The following is a 13384-nucleotide window of genomic DNA, read 5'->3' as shown; positions in this document are numbered from 1 at the left end:
TCTACGTAATCTTAACCTCTGTTTTACGATCCCCATGAAGGGTCCAAATTGTTCCAGTCACCTATGCGTTTTCTGTTGATCCAAACAGCCGCCGTGCAATTTCTGGCACCATCAGCTTCATTTGCAAGGGCGGCCAGAGCATGATGGCCAAGTTCCCATTTCAACACAAGAAAGAAATCAAGAACAGTGACAATTTGGTTGATTCAGCAGATTAACAAAAAAATAAAAACTGTTTGATATTGCAGATAAAATAAATCTGCTTGTTCAACATGGGGTGAGAGCCTAGCAACGACAAATTCACTAAAATTGTCATCGACAATTCCCTTTCCCAATGTATAATCCCGACCACAACAACATCTGACTGCTCTCACGGCTGAACCAAGAACGGTTTTACCAATCCTTATATCTATCGGCATTTCAATCCTTGAGGCACAAGAAGAAATAAAATCGCCAATATAGGCAATTTATGAAATGAAAGGGCAGCAATGTTGTATCAGTATCAGCGAGCATCCGTAGAGTTGAAGGACTCAGCAAATCCGGCAGGCCTGGCGGGAATGCTTCCTTTGCTGTCCCCAAGGCTGGTGCCACTGAAATCATTGGTTTCTGCTTCTTGCCACCCTCTTAGCATTTCGGGAAGAGGAAGAGTATAATCGACGCCCGAATAGTCCTCTGTCTCCCCCTCGAAGGGTTTCCATTTCTCGACCAGTGGAGCCAGCACGTTCACTGCGTGCGCCATGTCAGGCCTGTGGTTTGGATCCCTCGCTGTGCAGTGTCCGGCCAGCTCAGCTGTCACATAGATGCTGTCCAAGATCTCCTGTTTCAGATTAATAACCGGGTCGATTGCAGAGATTAGCCTCTCTTTGTTTGCCTTTATTTGCCAGAACCACTCGGCTAAGTATCGGTTCTCCTCCGACCGCTGCTCGTCCAGCGCCGTCAGTCCGGTCAGAAGTTCCATCAGCACCACCCCGAAGCTGAAGACATCTACTTTTGTTGTAACTTTCCCTGTCACTGGAGCTCACAAACATTTTGGGTGTTAGCTCACGGGCTTAAAATGGTTCTTTCCCCAAAATGTACGAAGCTGAAAACAACGGTTAAATTGGATAAATGGTTATTGAATTTTGTACTAAGGGAGAAAAAGATTATTGAAGTTTAATTTGTAACTAAAATGTCACTAAAATTTAATTTAGTATATAATTTCATAATTATCGTCAATTGCTATTAAAAAAGACTGACAGAATATTGACGTGATTAATAACATGAACAGTTAAATACGATAAATGATTATTGGACTTTACACAAAAATACAAAAAAATCATTGAACTTTGCATTAAAATACAAAGACGTCAGTATTTCGTTAGTCTCTTTTAATTATAATTGACAATAGTTATGGAATTGTATATTAAATTAAAATTCAGTGATCTCTTGGATACAAATTAAAGTTCAATAATCTTTTTGTAACTTAATTAAAAGTTTGATGACTATTTATGCAATTTACTAAGCTGAAAACTATATATAGCATGTCATACACGTAAGGTTGCTCAACATAATCAGCACGTAATCGTGTCAATCAGTACTGAAGAAAGCAAATTAATGCGCAGGGAATGCAGTTTATTGCTTTTTCAAGCAGAAGCTCTGCATTAATATTAATCACAAAAATGAACCATTGTGGGGGATGAGATCTCCTTAAAAGCTAATATCCTGTACGGATAAGAAAGTTATAGCTTCTGCAGTGAAAATGTTTTTCAGGGCTTACGTTCAAACATGCTTGAATGGCTACATTCACGTATGTTCTCATAAATCCAATCATGTCAGAAACGAAATAATTAGTGCTTGTAAAATTTACGAGAACCTTTTACCAGTATTTTGTGAACAAGCAAGTGGCTTAATGTGTTGGAAAACATGACCTCCAAGAATCAGACACCGGAATTTACCACATGTTTTTCATCAAATTCCCTGACGGTTACAGACATTGCAACATTTTTAGCATGAAATTAAGCAAAACCAGAGAATAAAAAAGTCTTGCTAGCAACAGTACTAGATGCCTTTGTTGTCTATATCCCTGAAGAAAGTATGACAATCATCATAAATTAAGGTAACTGTAATTGGTTAGATTCGTGTTTAGTCCTATGCTTAAAGATGGAAGACCGTATATGTGAAAAAGTGAGATGAAATGAGTAGTAATCGGGAGATTTTTCTTACCAGCATATTCGGGTGCAAGGTAACCGAAGGTTCCTGCAAGCCTGGTTGCGACAGACTTCTCTCTATCTGGAGCATTTTTCACTAACCCAAAATCAGAAACTTTTGCCCTGAAGTCATTACCCAGAAGAATATTTGAAGATTTGAGATCTCGGTGAATGAAGCTTTCTTGTGCGAGAGTGTGAAGATACTCCATTCCTCTTGCAACATCTAAAGCAATAGAAAGCCTCCTAGTCCAAGACAAAGGCTCCAAGTTAAGGGGTTTCCAATGGAAAAGATGTCTACTTAGAGCTCCCTGAGGCATATATTCGTATACCAGAAGCCTCTCGTTCCCTTCGACAGAGTATCCCAAAAGAGACACCAGATGACGGTGTCGGACCTTAGAAAGAACGACAATTTCAGACTGAAATTCATCCAATGCTTTGCTACTAATGATCCCAGCTTCCATTCTCTTAACTGCTATTTCGGTCCCATCTTCCAGCTCACCCTTGTAAACAGCACCAAAACCACCGCGGCCGAGCTCATTTTCTGGTGCAAAATTATTAGTAACTTTCCGGAGAACCTGAACTGAAATGACCAGGTTCCCATCATCAAACATTTGAGCATTTTCCACTCCTGTACCATTTCCGCATCGAAATTCTGCAATTCTTGGGGTATTGCTAGAGACTGCAACCTTAACCACATTACCAGGGTCAGATGGGTCTCTAGGGTGGATCACAATTTCTTTTAGACCTGCTACCTTATCTTCCCTCTTTTTGTTCTTCTTAAATCTGTACATATAAAACAGAACGAATAGAAGAACCATAATTGCAGAACATGCTGCAGTAGCTCCAATAAGAATTGCTGCAGATCTTTTATGGCGTTTCCGTAAGGTTTGCTCTTCAATAGAACCTGTGCTATCGGAAGATGGTGATTGAGAACTTCCAGGTGATGATTGCGAGGTACCGGCTGAACTGCCAGTTGGTGCAGGAGTTGTGTCATCAGATGGGCTGTTACTTGGTGAGGAAGGTCCCTTTTTCTGGTTGCCGACCAATAGAGGATTGCCATCAATAATCACTTTTACATTAGCCGAGAATTTGGGTAATGGCGGCTGGAAGTTGTTTACACTTATATCCAATAATCGCAAGGATTTTAATGTGGTCAATTTAGCAGGGACTTGACCATTTAAATTGTTTCCTCCAAGATGAATATCCATCAGCGAGCCTAAGTTTGCAAGCGAAGGACTGAGGGTTCCGCTAAGCTTCTGCTTCTGCAAATTTATGACACTAACCTCCCCTTTAGCATTGCAACCAACCCCCAACCACGAACCTTTACATGGGTCATTGCCAGTCCATTGAGAAGCGAGATTCGAAGGGTAATTTAGGGCATGAAGGAAATCTAAGAGCGCGTTGACTTGAGGGGCACATTGCAGCCCGGGTGTAGCTTGGCAAAAAGAATTTGACGAGAACGTTGCAGTACCAGCCCTAAACTTGGGAATTGGGCCCATGAACATATTGTTGTTCAAATTCAATTTCTGCAGATTCATATTGGCCATGCTGGGTGGGATTAGACCAACAAATTGGTTTCCATTAAGGTTGAGATCCTTCAAAGAAGTCAAATCTCCAATATTATCTGGAATTGGCCCTGTGAATTTGTTTCCATGAAGCCATAGCTGAGTGAGGGATACCATCGAGCCAATTGCGTCAATTGGACCAGTCATCCCACCATCTTGCTCATTCAACCACAAAACCTGCAACATGGTGTCCTTGAAACTTGCAGGTATCCCTCCGGATAATCTGTTATCCGAAAGTTTCAATGTAGTGAGAGACGCGAATTTCCCAAAGAAGTCCGGTAGCCTTCCAGCTATATTGCAACTCGAACACGAAAAATTCATCAACTGAGCTGAACCCTGCAAGTCATCAGGTATAGACCACCCTGTGGAGGCATTAAACGGGTTTTCATCCAAAGCGAGAACCCGAACACTGCTGAGCCCGCGGAAGAAATCCCCGGGGATCGTATCGAAATTATTGTAATCCAAGTAAGCAAATTGTAGGTTGGACAAGCCACTGAAAGTTGGCAACCTCCCATAGAAATGGTTCCTCTGGAGACCAAGGTTGTACAGCTTCGTGAGCTGATTAAAATTCTGCGGGAGGGTTCCCTTTAGTCCCAAATTGGCTACTTGAATCTGTGTGACTCTGCCATTATGGCAGAACACATGAGGCCACGAAGGAGGGCCACAGGGATCATTCCCACCATTTGGCCATCTCAGGAGCTCTGGATTTTGCATCCCTCTTCTGAAATCATTCAGGATTCTGGCGTCATTAGGGTCTGTCATACTGGAGGCTACATTGATGAGCCAGAAAACAATCGCAATCCCCAACATTCCCTCGCTAACTTTCATGGTTTCTTTCGTTTCGGATTCTTCGTTCGCACCAGCACCAAAAGATTTAATCACACAAGCCCCATTTTGGGACATGCGAAACAAAACCCACAAGACTAGAACATGCGATCAAGAAGAAGTGAAATCAAAAATCGAAATTGAACCAACCTCAGAAGGAGCATTCATCAGGGAAATTAAAAGGCGTCCGAAATGGAGGCAATGATGAAGAAAACGTGGAGAATCAAGTAGAAACAAGATGTTGAAACCCGATTCGCTTCATCCCCAGGGTTCCCATTTCGATCTCATCTCGCCCTAAAGATGACAAGCACACCTCCAGCAACCTTCCCCACCCTCTCTCTCTTTAGCTGTCGCTTTGGTGCTTTCCTGTGTGTTTTGAGTCTGTCTTCTTTCTCTTCCATGTAATCACAAGATTTAAGGAGCCTAAGGACCCGTTTGGGCGTCTAGCCCTCCATGATTTATACAGCTAAAACTTAATTAAAAAAAAAATACGGAAGTTCTGAATTTTTTCATTAAACTTAAGAAGTTTTTAAGTTTTTTTATTATGAATTAGCGGAACATGTTTTTACCAAATTATAGAAAAAAAAAAAAGGAAAATTCAAACGAATTATTTTCTTCTGTTTTGCGGGTGGAATTTGGCTTCCAAACGGAGCCTAGAATTTTGCGTAGATGAAAGGACAAGATTGGCCTTCCTTTAATGATTATACGATGACTGGCTTTTGTGGCTATTTATGGGGGTAAGGGAAAAGGCACGTGTGGGACCCTCTGGAGACAGGTAGTTATTAACAAGCCCAAACGACCCCGTATTTCTCGCTCTGAGATCTCACTTTCCCCGTCTTCTCTTTCGTCACGTGACCTCCACCACCACATTCACCACACTGTTTTGTACAAGCAAACATCTTAGTCTAATTGATTTTTTTATTCTTAAATTAAATTTAACTTAACCTTGTTAGACAGATATTAGAGATAATTTTAATTTAATTAACGTATAACTTAGACGGCATTGTAGTTATTTTAAAAAAATTCAAAATACTAATCTGGTGATTATGTCAAGCCCAGGAATTTTCAGAATATAAAATATAAAATCAATTTATCATTTATTAAAATGGGAAAAATAAAATTATACCAAAATAAAATTAAAATATTTTTAAGTTCAAGATATATAACGGTTAAAATGAGATATTAAATTTTTTTTAATATTTTTATCAAACTATTTATTAAATTTTTTAAAATATATTAAAAAATATATGTTCATTTTTTCTTATATGTAAACTCTTAAATAAATTTATTTGAGGAGAGAAAAATAAATTTATCTGAACAATTTCAAATAAGAAATCACGTGACTTCTTTTTCAAAAATTGTTAGATAAATTTAACAAATATTTTTATCTGAAATACTTTTCATATTTTTTCTAATTCATATCTTGATTAACAAATACTATCTTAATATTTTTAATAACAAATGAAATATTATAATCTTTAAAAAAAATTTATACATTAAGGTAATATTTATTAAAATGAGTAAAATAAGCTAGTATTAAGATAAAATTAAAATGTTTTTCAGATCAAAATATAAAATAATTAAAATAAAATTGAGAAGTGCTCTAAAATTTCTATTAGATTATCTTACTCATTTTAATGAACGCTATCTGATATTAATTTCAATTTGATTAGATTTGAGGCATTATTTAATAATTTTTAGTAAAATATTAATATTTAATTTGATTAAGTAAAATTTAAAAAATGAGATGAGATTAGAATTTATCCATTTAGTTTATGCAATCAAATAAAAATCATTATCTTTATTCTATCACATATGCCATATGAATACCAACCTATACTCATTGGATTGGACCGAGTTGACATTTAAATTATAACCTTCTAAAATTCGTATACTTTTATACAAAATTTGTGCAAACCATGATTTTTCTTGATAAATTAAGTTGAATATCATGGAAATCTTATGTGCATAATAATGAAAGAATTCCAAGTCAAATTTGTGTGAGCCAAAGGCATTGTGGACTCAATTGTATACTCCATTATTCATGTCACGGGCAAAAGGTGTGCAGTCTATACCAATGTGAATTGATATTTTACAGGTCATTAATGATACCTTTATCGGCCCCATTGTCTTTAAAGATTGCTTGAATATTGAGTGCATGCCCCTAAAGTTTATACAATGACTGACTAAAATATTTACGAAGCTTGTTATGTGCCTTTCAAACACGATATCGATTTAATGTCAATGTCCTTTTCAAATTATTACTCATTTATATGAGTGATATTTGATAATATTCATTCTCTAATGCCTAGTTAGTTGGGGATCTCATCTAAAAATATAAATATAAAGACACCATTTTAACTGTTTAATTTTCTCAAGAATAAAGCAGCTCTATATAATATACTTTAAAAATGAAAACAATACAATTTTTAACTTTGACTTTGCTGATATCTTTTAACGGGTTTCACAGCAATAAGTAGAAAAATATCGGTTATTCGGATGATATCATTTTATCACATACCCACATTCTAAAATAAATTAAGTACCTATTATTTATTGAGTGTGAATGATTTAATAACTTCATGCCTGCCTGTGACCGAAAAGGCCAATAGTTATAGTTGTGGCCAAAACCAATCACTTGTGTCCATTCACTTTCTTGGCCCATTATTTTGTCAAGAGAAAGCGTGACAAGGGTTCCCCCCCAAGTCTCTGCGTGCTTCTAAACAAGAAAATTTTCAATCTAATTACGCTAATCCAACAAGGATTATAATTTGATCCGTTGGTGGGCAGGCGCATGAAGGGCATGGAAACCCAAACGAATCTAAGCAAAGGTTTCTCCGACAGTTTGAACGAATAATAAATAAACAAAAGCAATAAAGGCATCGTCGACATCCAACTGATTGTCTTCTACTTTTGACCGGCCGTTTTCACTCGCACCGAGCCGAGCCGTGACTTTGCCCTTTTGCTGCCTCTCTTCTTCCTTTTTCTTTCTGCTTGGTTGGCAGACTAAACTAAAACTTCATTAACCCACAAGAAAAAAGATAATGATGCGCTCAGACCATCTGACCTTGTCATCAAGTGACCATCTCTTTTGATCCTTACACCCATCAAGGGTGAACTGGTCTTGGCGGGAGCAAGGGTAAAATGGGTACTTTACAGCTCACTCACTGAATTATTCATAGTCTTAAGAAAAATATCAACTTGTAAATACAAAAGACTGACATTTTTACAATTAACAGCCATTTCGTAATGGTTTACAATGCATACCACAACTTACATCATTCTCATCATCATCATAAGCCTGAATCCTAAGCTTCTTTGAGAAACGGCACGGTATCTCTTTGGTAGAACTTAATGGACTCGATTACTTTAGCCGAAAAAGATGCATCTTCTGGGTAGCTATCAAGGGGATCGGATAATAAAGGGAGAGGGAGGTTGAGCACGCCTTCAAGTGTTGCATGAAGGCAATATGCTGAATATGTAATGTGATATCCGCCTTCTTGTACGATAAGTAGGCGTCCGTTGCTGTACTTATCGGCCAGACTGCGAACTATTCGTCCAATCTCTCGATAGCCGTCCATCGTCAAACACTGCCTTCCATTTGGATCAAACTAAAATGCAGGAAATTGCAAGTCAATTAGACGAGAACCAACTACCAAGAAGACAACTATAATGATCAGTCACATGTGCTCGTCTGTCTCAAAAATAATCGCCCAGCAGTTAAAAGAGGATGATCACAGAATTATTGATTGTATCTACAGATGCAACTCGACAATACAAAGCCACTCGCATTATTAATGTTATGCAAATAGAAGAGCTTTCTATCAGCAAGTGAAAGGAATCTAAACTTCGCACAAAATTTTCAGTTTCCAAAGATATTACATGGAGAAACAAAGACAGGAAGGAAAATATTTTCTCAAAGATAAAGATATACACATTTCAATGAAATGATTTCATATACTTTTCAGAATCCAGATGACCAAAAAACAAGAAATTCTGGTTCATGAAATTGGTGCTCCAGATTTTTGAGCCCTTGATATAGTGCCTGCAGGAAGGCAGTTATGAAGATGACTGATGCAAAGTTCATATTAAACATCGGAAAATTTAAGACAATCACTAAATTGATCCACCGTAGTTCATCACTATTTTGATTTCCTGCTGCTATAAAGTCTTTTTTTATCGTTGAGAAACAGAGGAATAAGACCAAGGGGTGGATCTTTTTGGCTGGAAAGAACCAGCATTTGGCACTCTTCCAAGTGTGGAAACTTTTTAATATATTAAAAAGATATTAGGAAAATAAATAACTTACAGTTGTGATTTCACAAATATAAGTATGATTGATCGTTGAACTGTACCAAGCATGACAAACCACCTTTTGAGCTTCTACGTACCATTAAGGAATTCATTTTTAGTTTTTGGGTTTCCCCTTCCTATGTGGAGAAAAGCCCAAAACTTTATAATTATATTATGTTATAAGCCCGTTTTAGGGCCTTCCATTTGTTCGGTGCAATTATGAATCCCATTATCCCTTTAATTGCTGGGATAAGGGTTTTCTGTGGTTCAGCTCCATTTGGTAGAAAAGGGTTGCTGAAATGTGAGAAAGATTTTGGTAAGTTCATTGGAGCAGGTTTAAACATGCCAACAACCGGAGTGTCACCTATGGCTCGATTTGGCCAACTTTTTGTGAGGATGTAAGTGTAGCTGACACATGGTTCTTCAATCTGAAAGGTTGATCAGGTCATCACAGCTCTCTAAATCCAGATTTTAGTGTTAGAATAATACCCTCGAGTTTGGGTGAGATTTTTAAAATTTTTCTACTTGTTTTCCTTGTCAATTGGAACTGAGTTATGTGTCCATTATTGAGTTGGAAGTAGATTGCAAACCTTCATTTATTATAGTAGAGCTTTTGAAGTAGATTTCCAAGTCCTGTGGTTTTTCCTCTTCGGTCAAGTGTGTGATTGTGCTTGTTTCTATTGCCGTTTCTTTTTGTCTACACCCATCATCCTAATGTAAGCCAGCATAAATAACCACTGTATCTCTGTGAGAAGGGAAACGAAGAATCAAGAAACTAGCAGTGAAGAACTTAAAAGCCAAAAATCAGCAAAGGATAAACTGCAAAATTTTTAGTACCTACACATCCAGAGGAAAATTATGCAGTTAAACCAATATAAAAAATCAAAATAGAAAAATAAGACAGATTTATAGAGAAATAATGCTGAAAAATTCACCGACCTCTCACAATTTTGTCCCTTCTTAATTTATCAAAGGAAAATACTTTTAACTTTACCAACATCATCTAAATGTTGGGCCAACTTGCATTAACTGAAGGATCAATGACCCTTAATTATTATTTAAAGATTAACAAACCTTATGAAGCCAAACAAATATCTTCAAAATTAAAAATTGAGTGCTTTTCAGCCTTAAAAGTGTTTTCATGGACGACCCCAAGTGGCCTTAACGACTTACTGCCAATGTAAAGTTACACCTACGTCTAAACAAAATCATTTGTTATGTCTCACATTGATCGAATATGGAATGACTCGTTGGTATACAAAGTACTGGATAAGCCACACTTAACAACAATTGATCTTTGGATGCGTGCCCCATGATACATTGATCAAAAGTAGCTGCTAAAAGCTTATAACTTCTAAATATACCTTGTTAAAGTTTGTCAATCCAGGAAAGCAAATAATGGTTTCTACCAATCTGGACCATTGTTCTTCAGTAATGATCAACATTAACTGTCACTCAGTGACCCGTCGAGAACCTTCAGTTCCCAATGTTGTAGTACAACATTTAGAACCCATCAACCAAGGCTGCTATTGGTGGTTGTCAACTTTCTTCCAATCATTTATTACAAGTTCATTGAATATATTTCAGTTCCCTTTCTTGTCATTTCTACATTTCATGTCCTAAATTCATTTTCTTATTTTTAACTTCATCAAAGGCAATTAATTTCAATCTTCAAAACAATCAAAGACGTGGATAAATTTAAACATGAAAAAGGGATCAACTTACAGCACTTGAATCTTGGCCAACAACAAAAACCACCATATCAGGTTGAAACTTTTGCACCGCCGGAACAACCAACTCTCTCATGGCAAACTCGTATCCTTTGTCTCCGGTCCCATTAGGAAGAGGTATATTCAAATTGTAACCAAACCCAGCTCCATCACCAAGTTCATCAACAGTTCCGCTCTGTGGATGAGAGGGACCCCAGGAACCATGATTCATGTGAAGAGAAATAGCAAGGACTTTATCAGAGTGGTAGAACCCTTCAGCAGTCCCATTCCCATAATGAACATCAATGTCAATGACCACAACCTTATTGCATTTGGAATCCAAAGCCAATTGAATGGCGATACTAGCATTATTCAGAAAGCAGTACCCATCAGCCCGAGTTGGCTGAGCATGGTGGCCAGGAGGCCGAACCAAAGCGTAAGCAATTTTTCCATACCCATTAAGAATGTGCTTCATTGCTGATATTGTAGTTCCAGTGGCTAGAAGAGCAGCATCCCACGAGCCGGGATTCATGAAAGTCCCAGCACAAAGCTCCTTCCCTCCATTTCTATCTGCTTCAACTAGTTCATTTACATATTCTGGACATTCGTTGTATGTACAATACATCAGACTAGCAGAAATCTTTTGAAACTCATTTTTCCTTCTTTCTTTTATTTTTTGTCCTCTTTTTTCTAAACTTGAAATATAACAGCCTTAACAGACAATACAACCATAAACAAAAATGACTAATGGGTAATTAACCCGATATGGTAAGATTAAGACTTGATAAAATGTTTCTCCTTTTCTTAGCTTGAATGTTTCCAAACACAATTTTGAGCTCATGCCACCATTTAGTTTTAAAAAAGACAATGATATTTATGCCGATTGGAGTTTGGCCAATGGACAAAATGTCCAAAATATCCCTACTTTGGTTTTCACAATCTAAAGCATTTTAGACACTTTGTTCAATCAGCCAACAAATTCAGCCAGCCATTTCAGTTTATGTATCATTATTCTTTTGAAAATATCATTAGAACTCTATTTTTAACAAGCTTGATGTCCCAATTATGAAACATTTCAACTGTTTTAAGTTACTAACTCAACAATTTTTTTCCCTTTCCCTTTTCCTTTTATCTTCTGTTTCTAAGTCCATATACCTTCTTGAAGTTAGGTTTTCAAAACCTGAGTAACACAGGATTAAAAATATAAATCTTGGGACAATTGGGACCTGACAAATCTGGGTGGGTCATAATTTTTCCACCCAGATAACTACCAAACGCCCCACTTACATGTCCCCCAAATTGGAGGCCTGATCAATACCAAGAGAATAATAATACCAAAAAGGGCTGAATTTAGGGAGTGCGATTTTGTGCACCCCATCTAACGCGGGGTAACTTTACCCCCGGTTAGTTTGAGGGGGTAAAAAAGTCATTTTAGGGGTCTCTTCCCCCCTCCCCCCCCCCCCCCCCGGCGCCGACCACCCCGTCTCTCACCCGCCTTCCTCCTCCTCTCTCTCCCCTTCCCTTGCTCTCGCCGCCTCGCGTCTCCTCGTTACCAGAGAGGAGAAAGGCGGCGGCGGCGGCGGCGAGCGGCTTGTTGGAGAAGAAGGAAGGGAAGAGAGGAGAGGATAGAAAGGGGGGTTGGTTTCCCCCCGGGTAAAACTAACGGGGGGTAACTTTACCCCCCGTTAAATGGGGTGGACAAAATCGCACTCGAATTTAGGAACTACGAACCAATCAAGTACGGAGAAACAGAGAACCTTGAGAGTGGAATGTGAGCAGCTCGGAGAGTAAAGCGTGTCTGCCAGAGTGCCAGGAAATGTACGGAGAAATTGGTCCCTTTCTGAGGATGGATAGAATGTTCCTGATCCGATCCGAATTTTCCGGGTGCTTTTGCAGAACCTCCAGAAAGCCAGGATCCACTCCGGTGTCGAATACGCCCATCCCCGGCTCGTGACGGAGCATGCCCTCGTTCCAGAAGACGTGAATCCGATCTGATGACACAGACGACGGCTCAGCCGGCAGATCCACCGCCATCCTCCGAATCGGAACTGATCTCTATGCTGAAAATACTTGGCTTGTAGGCTTGTAACCAGGAGCAGCAGATAACAGATTTACGGCCTGTTCGCTTTTCCCTCTTATTATTTGATTTGCTTTAAAACCCAAAATTCTAAAAGAACTGTAATTTGTCCAACCACTGTGTAGGTGTCGCTCCAACCTCACAATTTTGCCCCTTTTTACTATTTAATAGTCAAAAATCAAATGCAAAATATTATTTCAAACACTTAACTTTAATGTTTTATATTAATATATGACTTATAATATAATATATAAATATATAAATATTATTTAAGTATCAAAATTAAAAGTACTGTTATTTCCATCCAGTATGCCCATTGATGTATGCTGTTGAAAGTAAGTAATAAATGCTTGTTTAAATTTTATTATTATATTATAAATTTTAAAAATATTCAACAATTATAAGAAAATAAACAGTCTATTAAAAAATAGGAAGTCACTTGCTTTTATTAAGAACAACTTAACCTGTTTGTTTTTTTTTATATATATATTTTAAAAGTACAACTTTTTATGAAATAATATTTTCTTAAAAATAATAGATAAAAGGTTACTAATATGCTTAAAAAACAGAAAAAACAGTTAGAAATTTAGCGAGTTTTGTATTAGTCTTAGACATAGCTTTGCTAATAAAGAAAGTACACTCTAGGGTATTATTTTTTGATCTCTCATATTCATTGTTTGAGCTCTAGTCAGAAAAGAAATTTAACAGTCAGAAAGATTTTGAAAGTTAAAA

At 37.6% G+C, this 13384-nt stretch overlaps 2 protein-coding genes across 4 annotated transcripts; both read right to left on the bottom strand.

Annotated features, from left to right (window-relative positions):
* Positions 1-146: 146 nt before the first annotated feature.
* On the bottom strand, positions 147-4986 carry LOC127792365 (receptor protein kinase TMK1-like). Of its 2 annotated transcripts, none has more exons than XM_052322839.1 (2): positions 2200-4986; positions 147-1008 (listed from the first exon to the last, which is right to left on the bottom strand). In XM_052322839.1, exons 1-2 carry the CDS (start codon positions 4649-4651, stop codon positions 500-502), a joined length of 2961 nt encoding a protein of 986 aa, XP_052178799.1. In that variant the 5' UTR covers positions 4652-4986; the 3' UTR covers positions 147-499. The 2 variants fall into 2 exon arrangements, with proteins under 2 accessions (XP_052178799.1, XP_052178807.1); XM_052322847.1 differs by having other exon boundaries at positions 940-1078.
* Positions 4987-7725: 2739 nt separating this feature from the next.
* Positions 7726-12758, bottom strand: LOC127792650 (histone deacetylase 8). Of its 2 annotated transcripts, none has more exons than XM_052323262.1 (3): positions 12333-12758; positions 10592-11145; positions 7726-8184 (listed from the first exon to the last, which is right to left on the bottom strand). In XM_052323262.1, the coding sequence occupies exons 1-3, from the start codon at positions 12607-12609 to the stop codon at positions 7882-7884; spliced, it is 1134 nt and encodes a 377-aa protein (XP_052179222.1). In that variant the 5' UTR covers positions 12610-12758; the 3' UTR covers positions 7726-7881. The 2 variants fall into 2 exon arrangements, with proteins under 2 accessions (XP_052179222.1, XP_052179213.1); XM_052323253.1 differs by having other exon boundaries at positions 10592-11172; positions 12333-12755.
* Positions 12759-13384: the final 626 nt, after the last annotated feature.

The sequence above is a fragment of the Diospyros lotus genome, chromosome 1 (assembly GCF_014633365.1).
Source record: "Diospyros lotus cultivar Yz01 chromosome 1, ASM1463336v1, whole genome shotgun sequence".
NCBI lineage: Eukaryota > Viridiplantae > Streptophyta > Magnoliopsida > Ericales > Ebenaceae > Diospyros > Diospyros lotus.
Note: the sequence above shows the minus strand (reverse complement) of the source record. Positions and strands in the feature narration are given on the sequence as shown.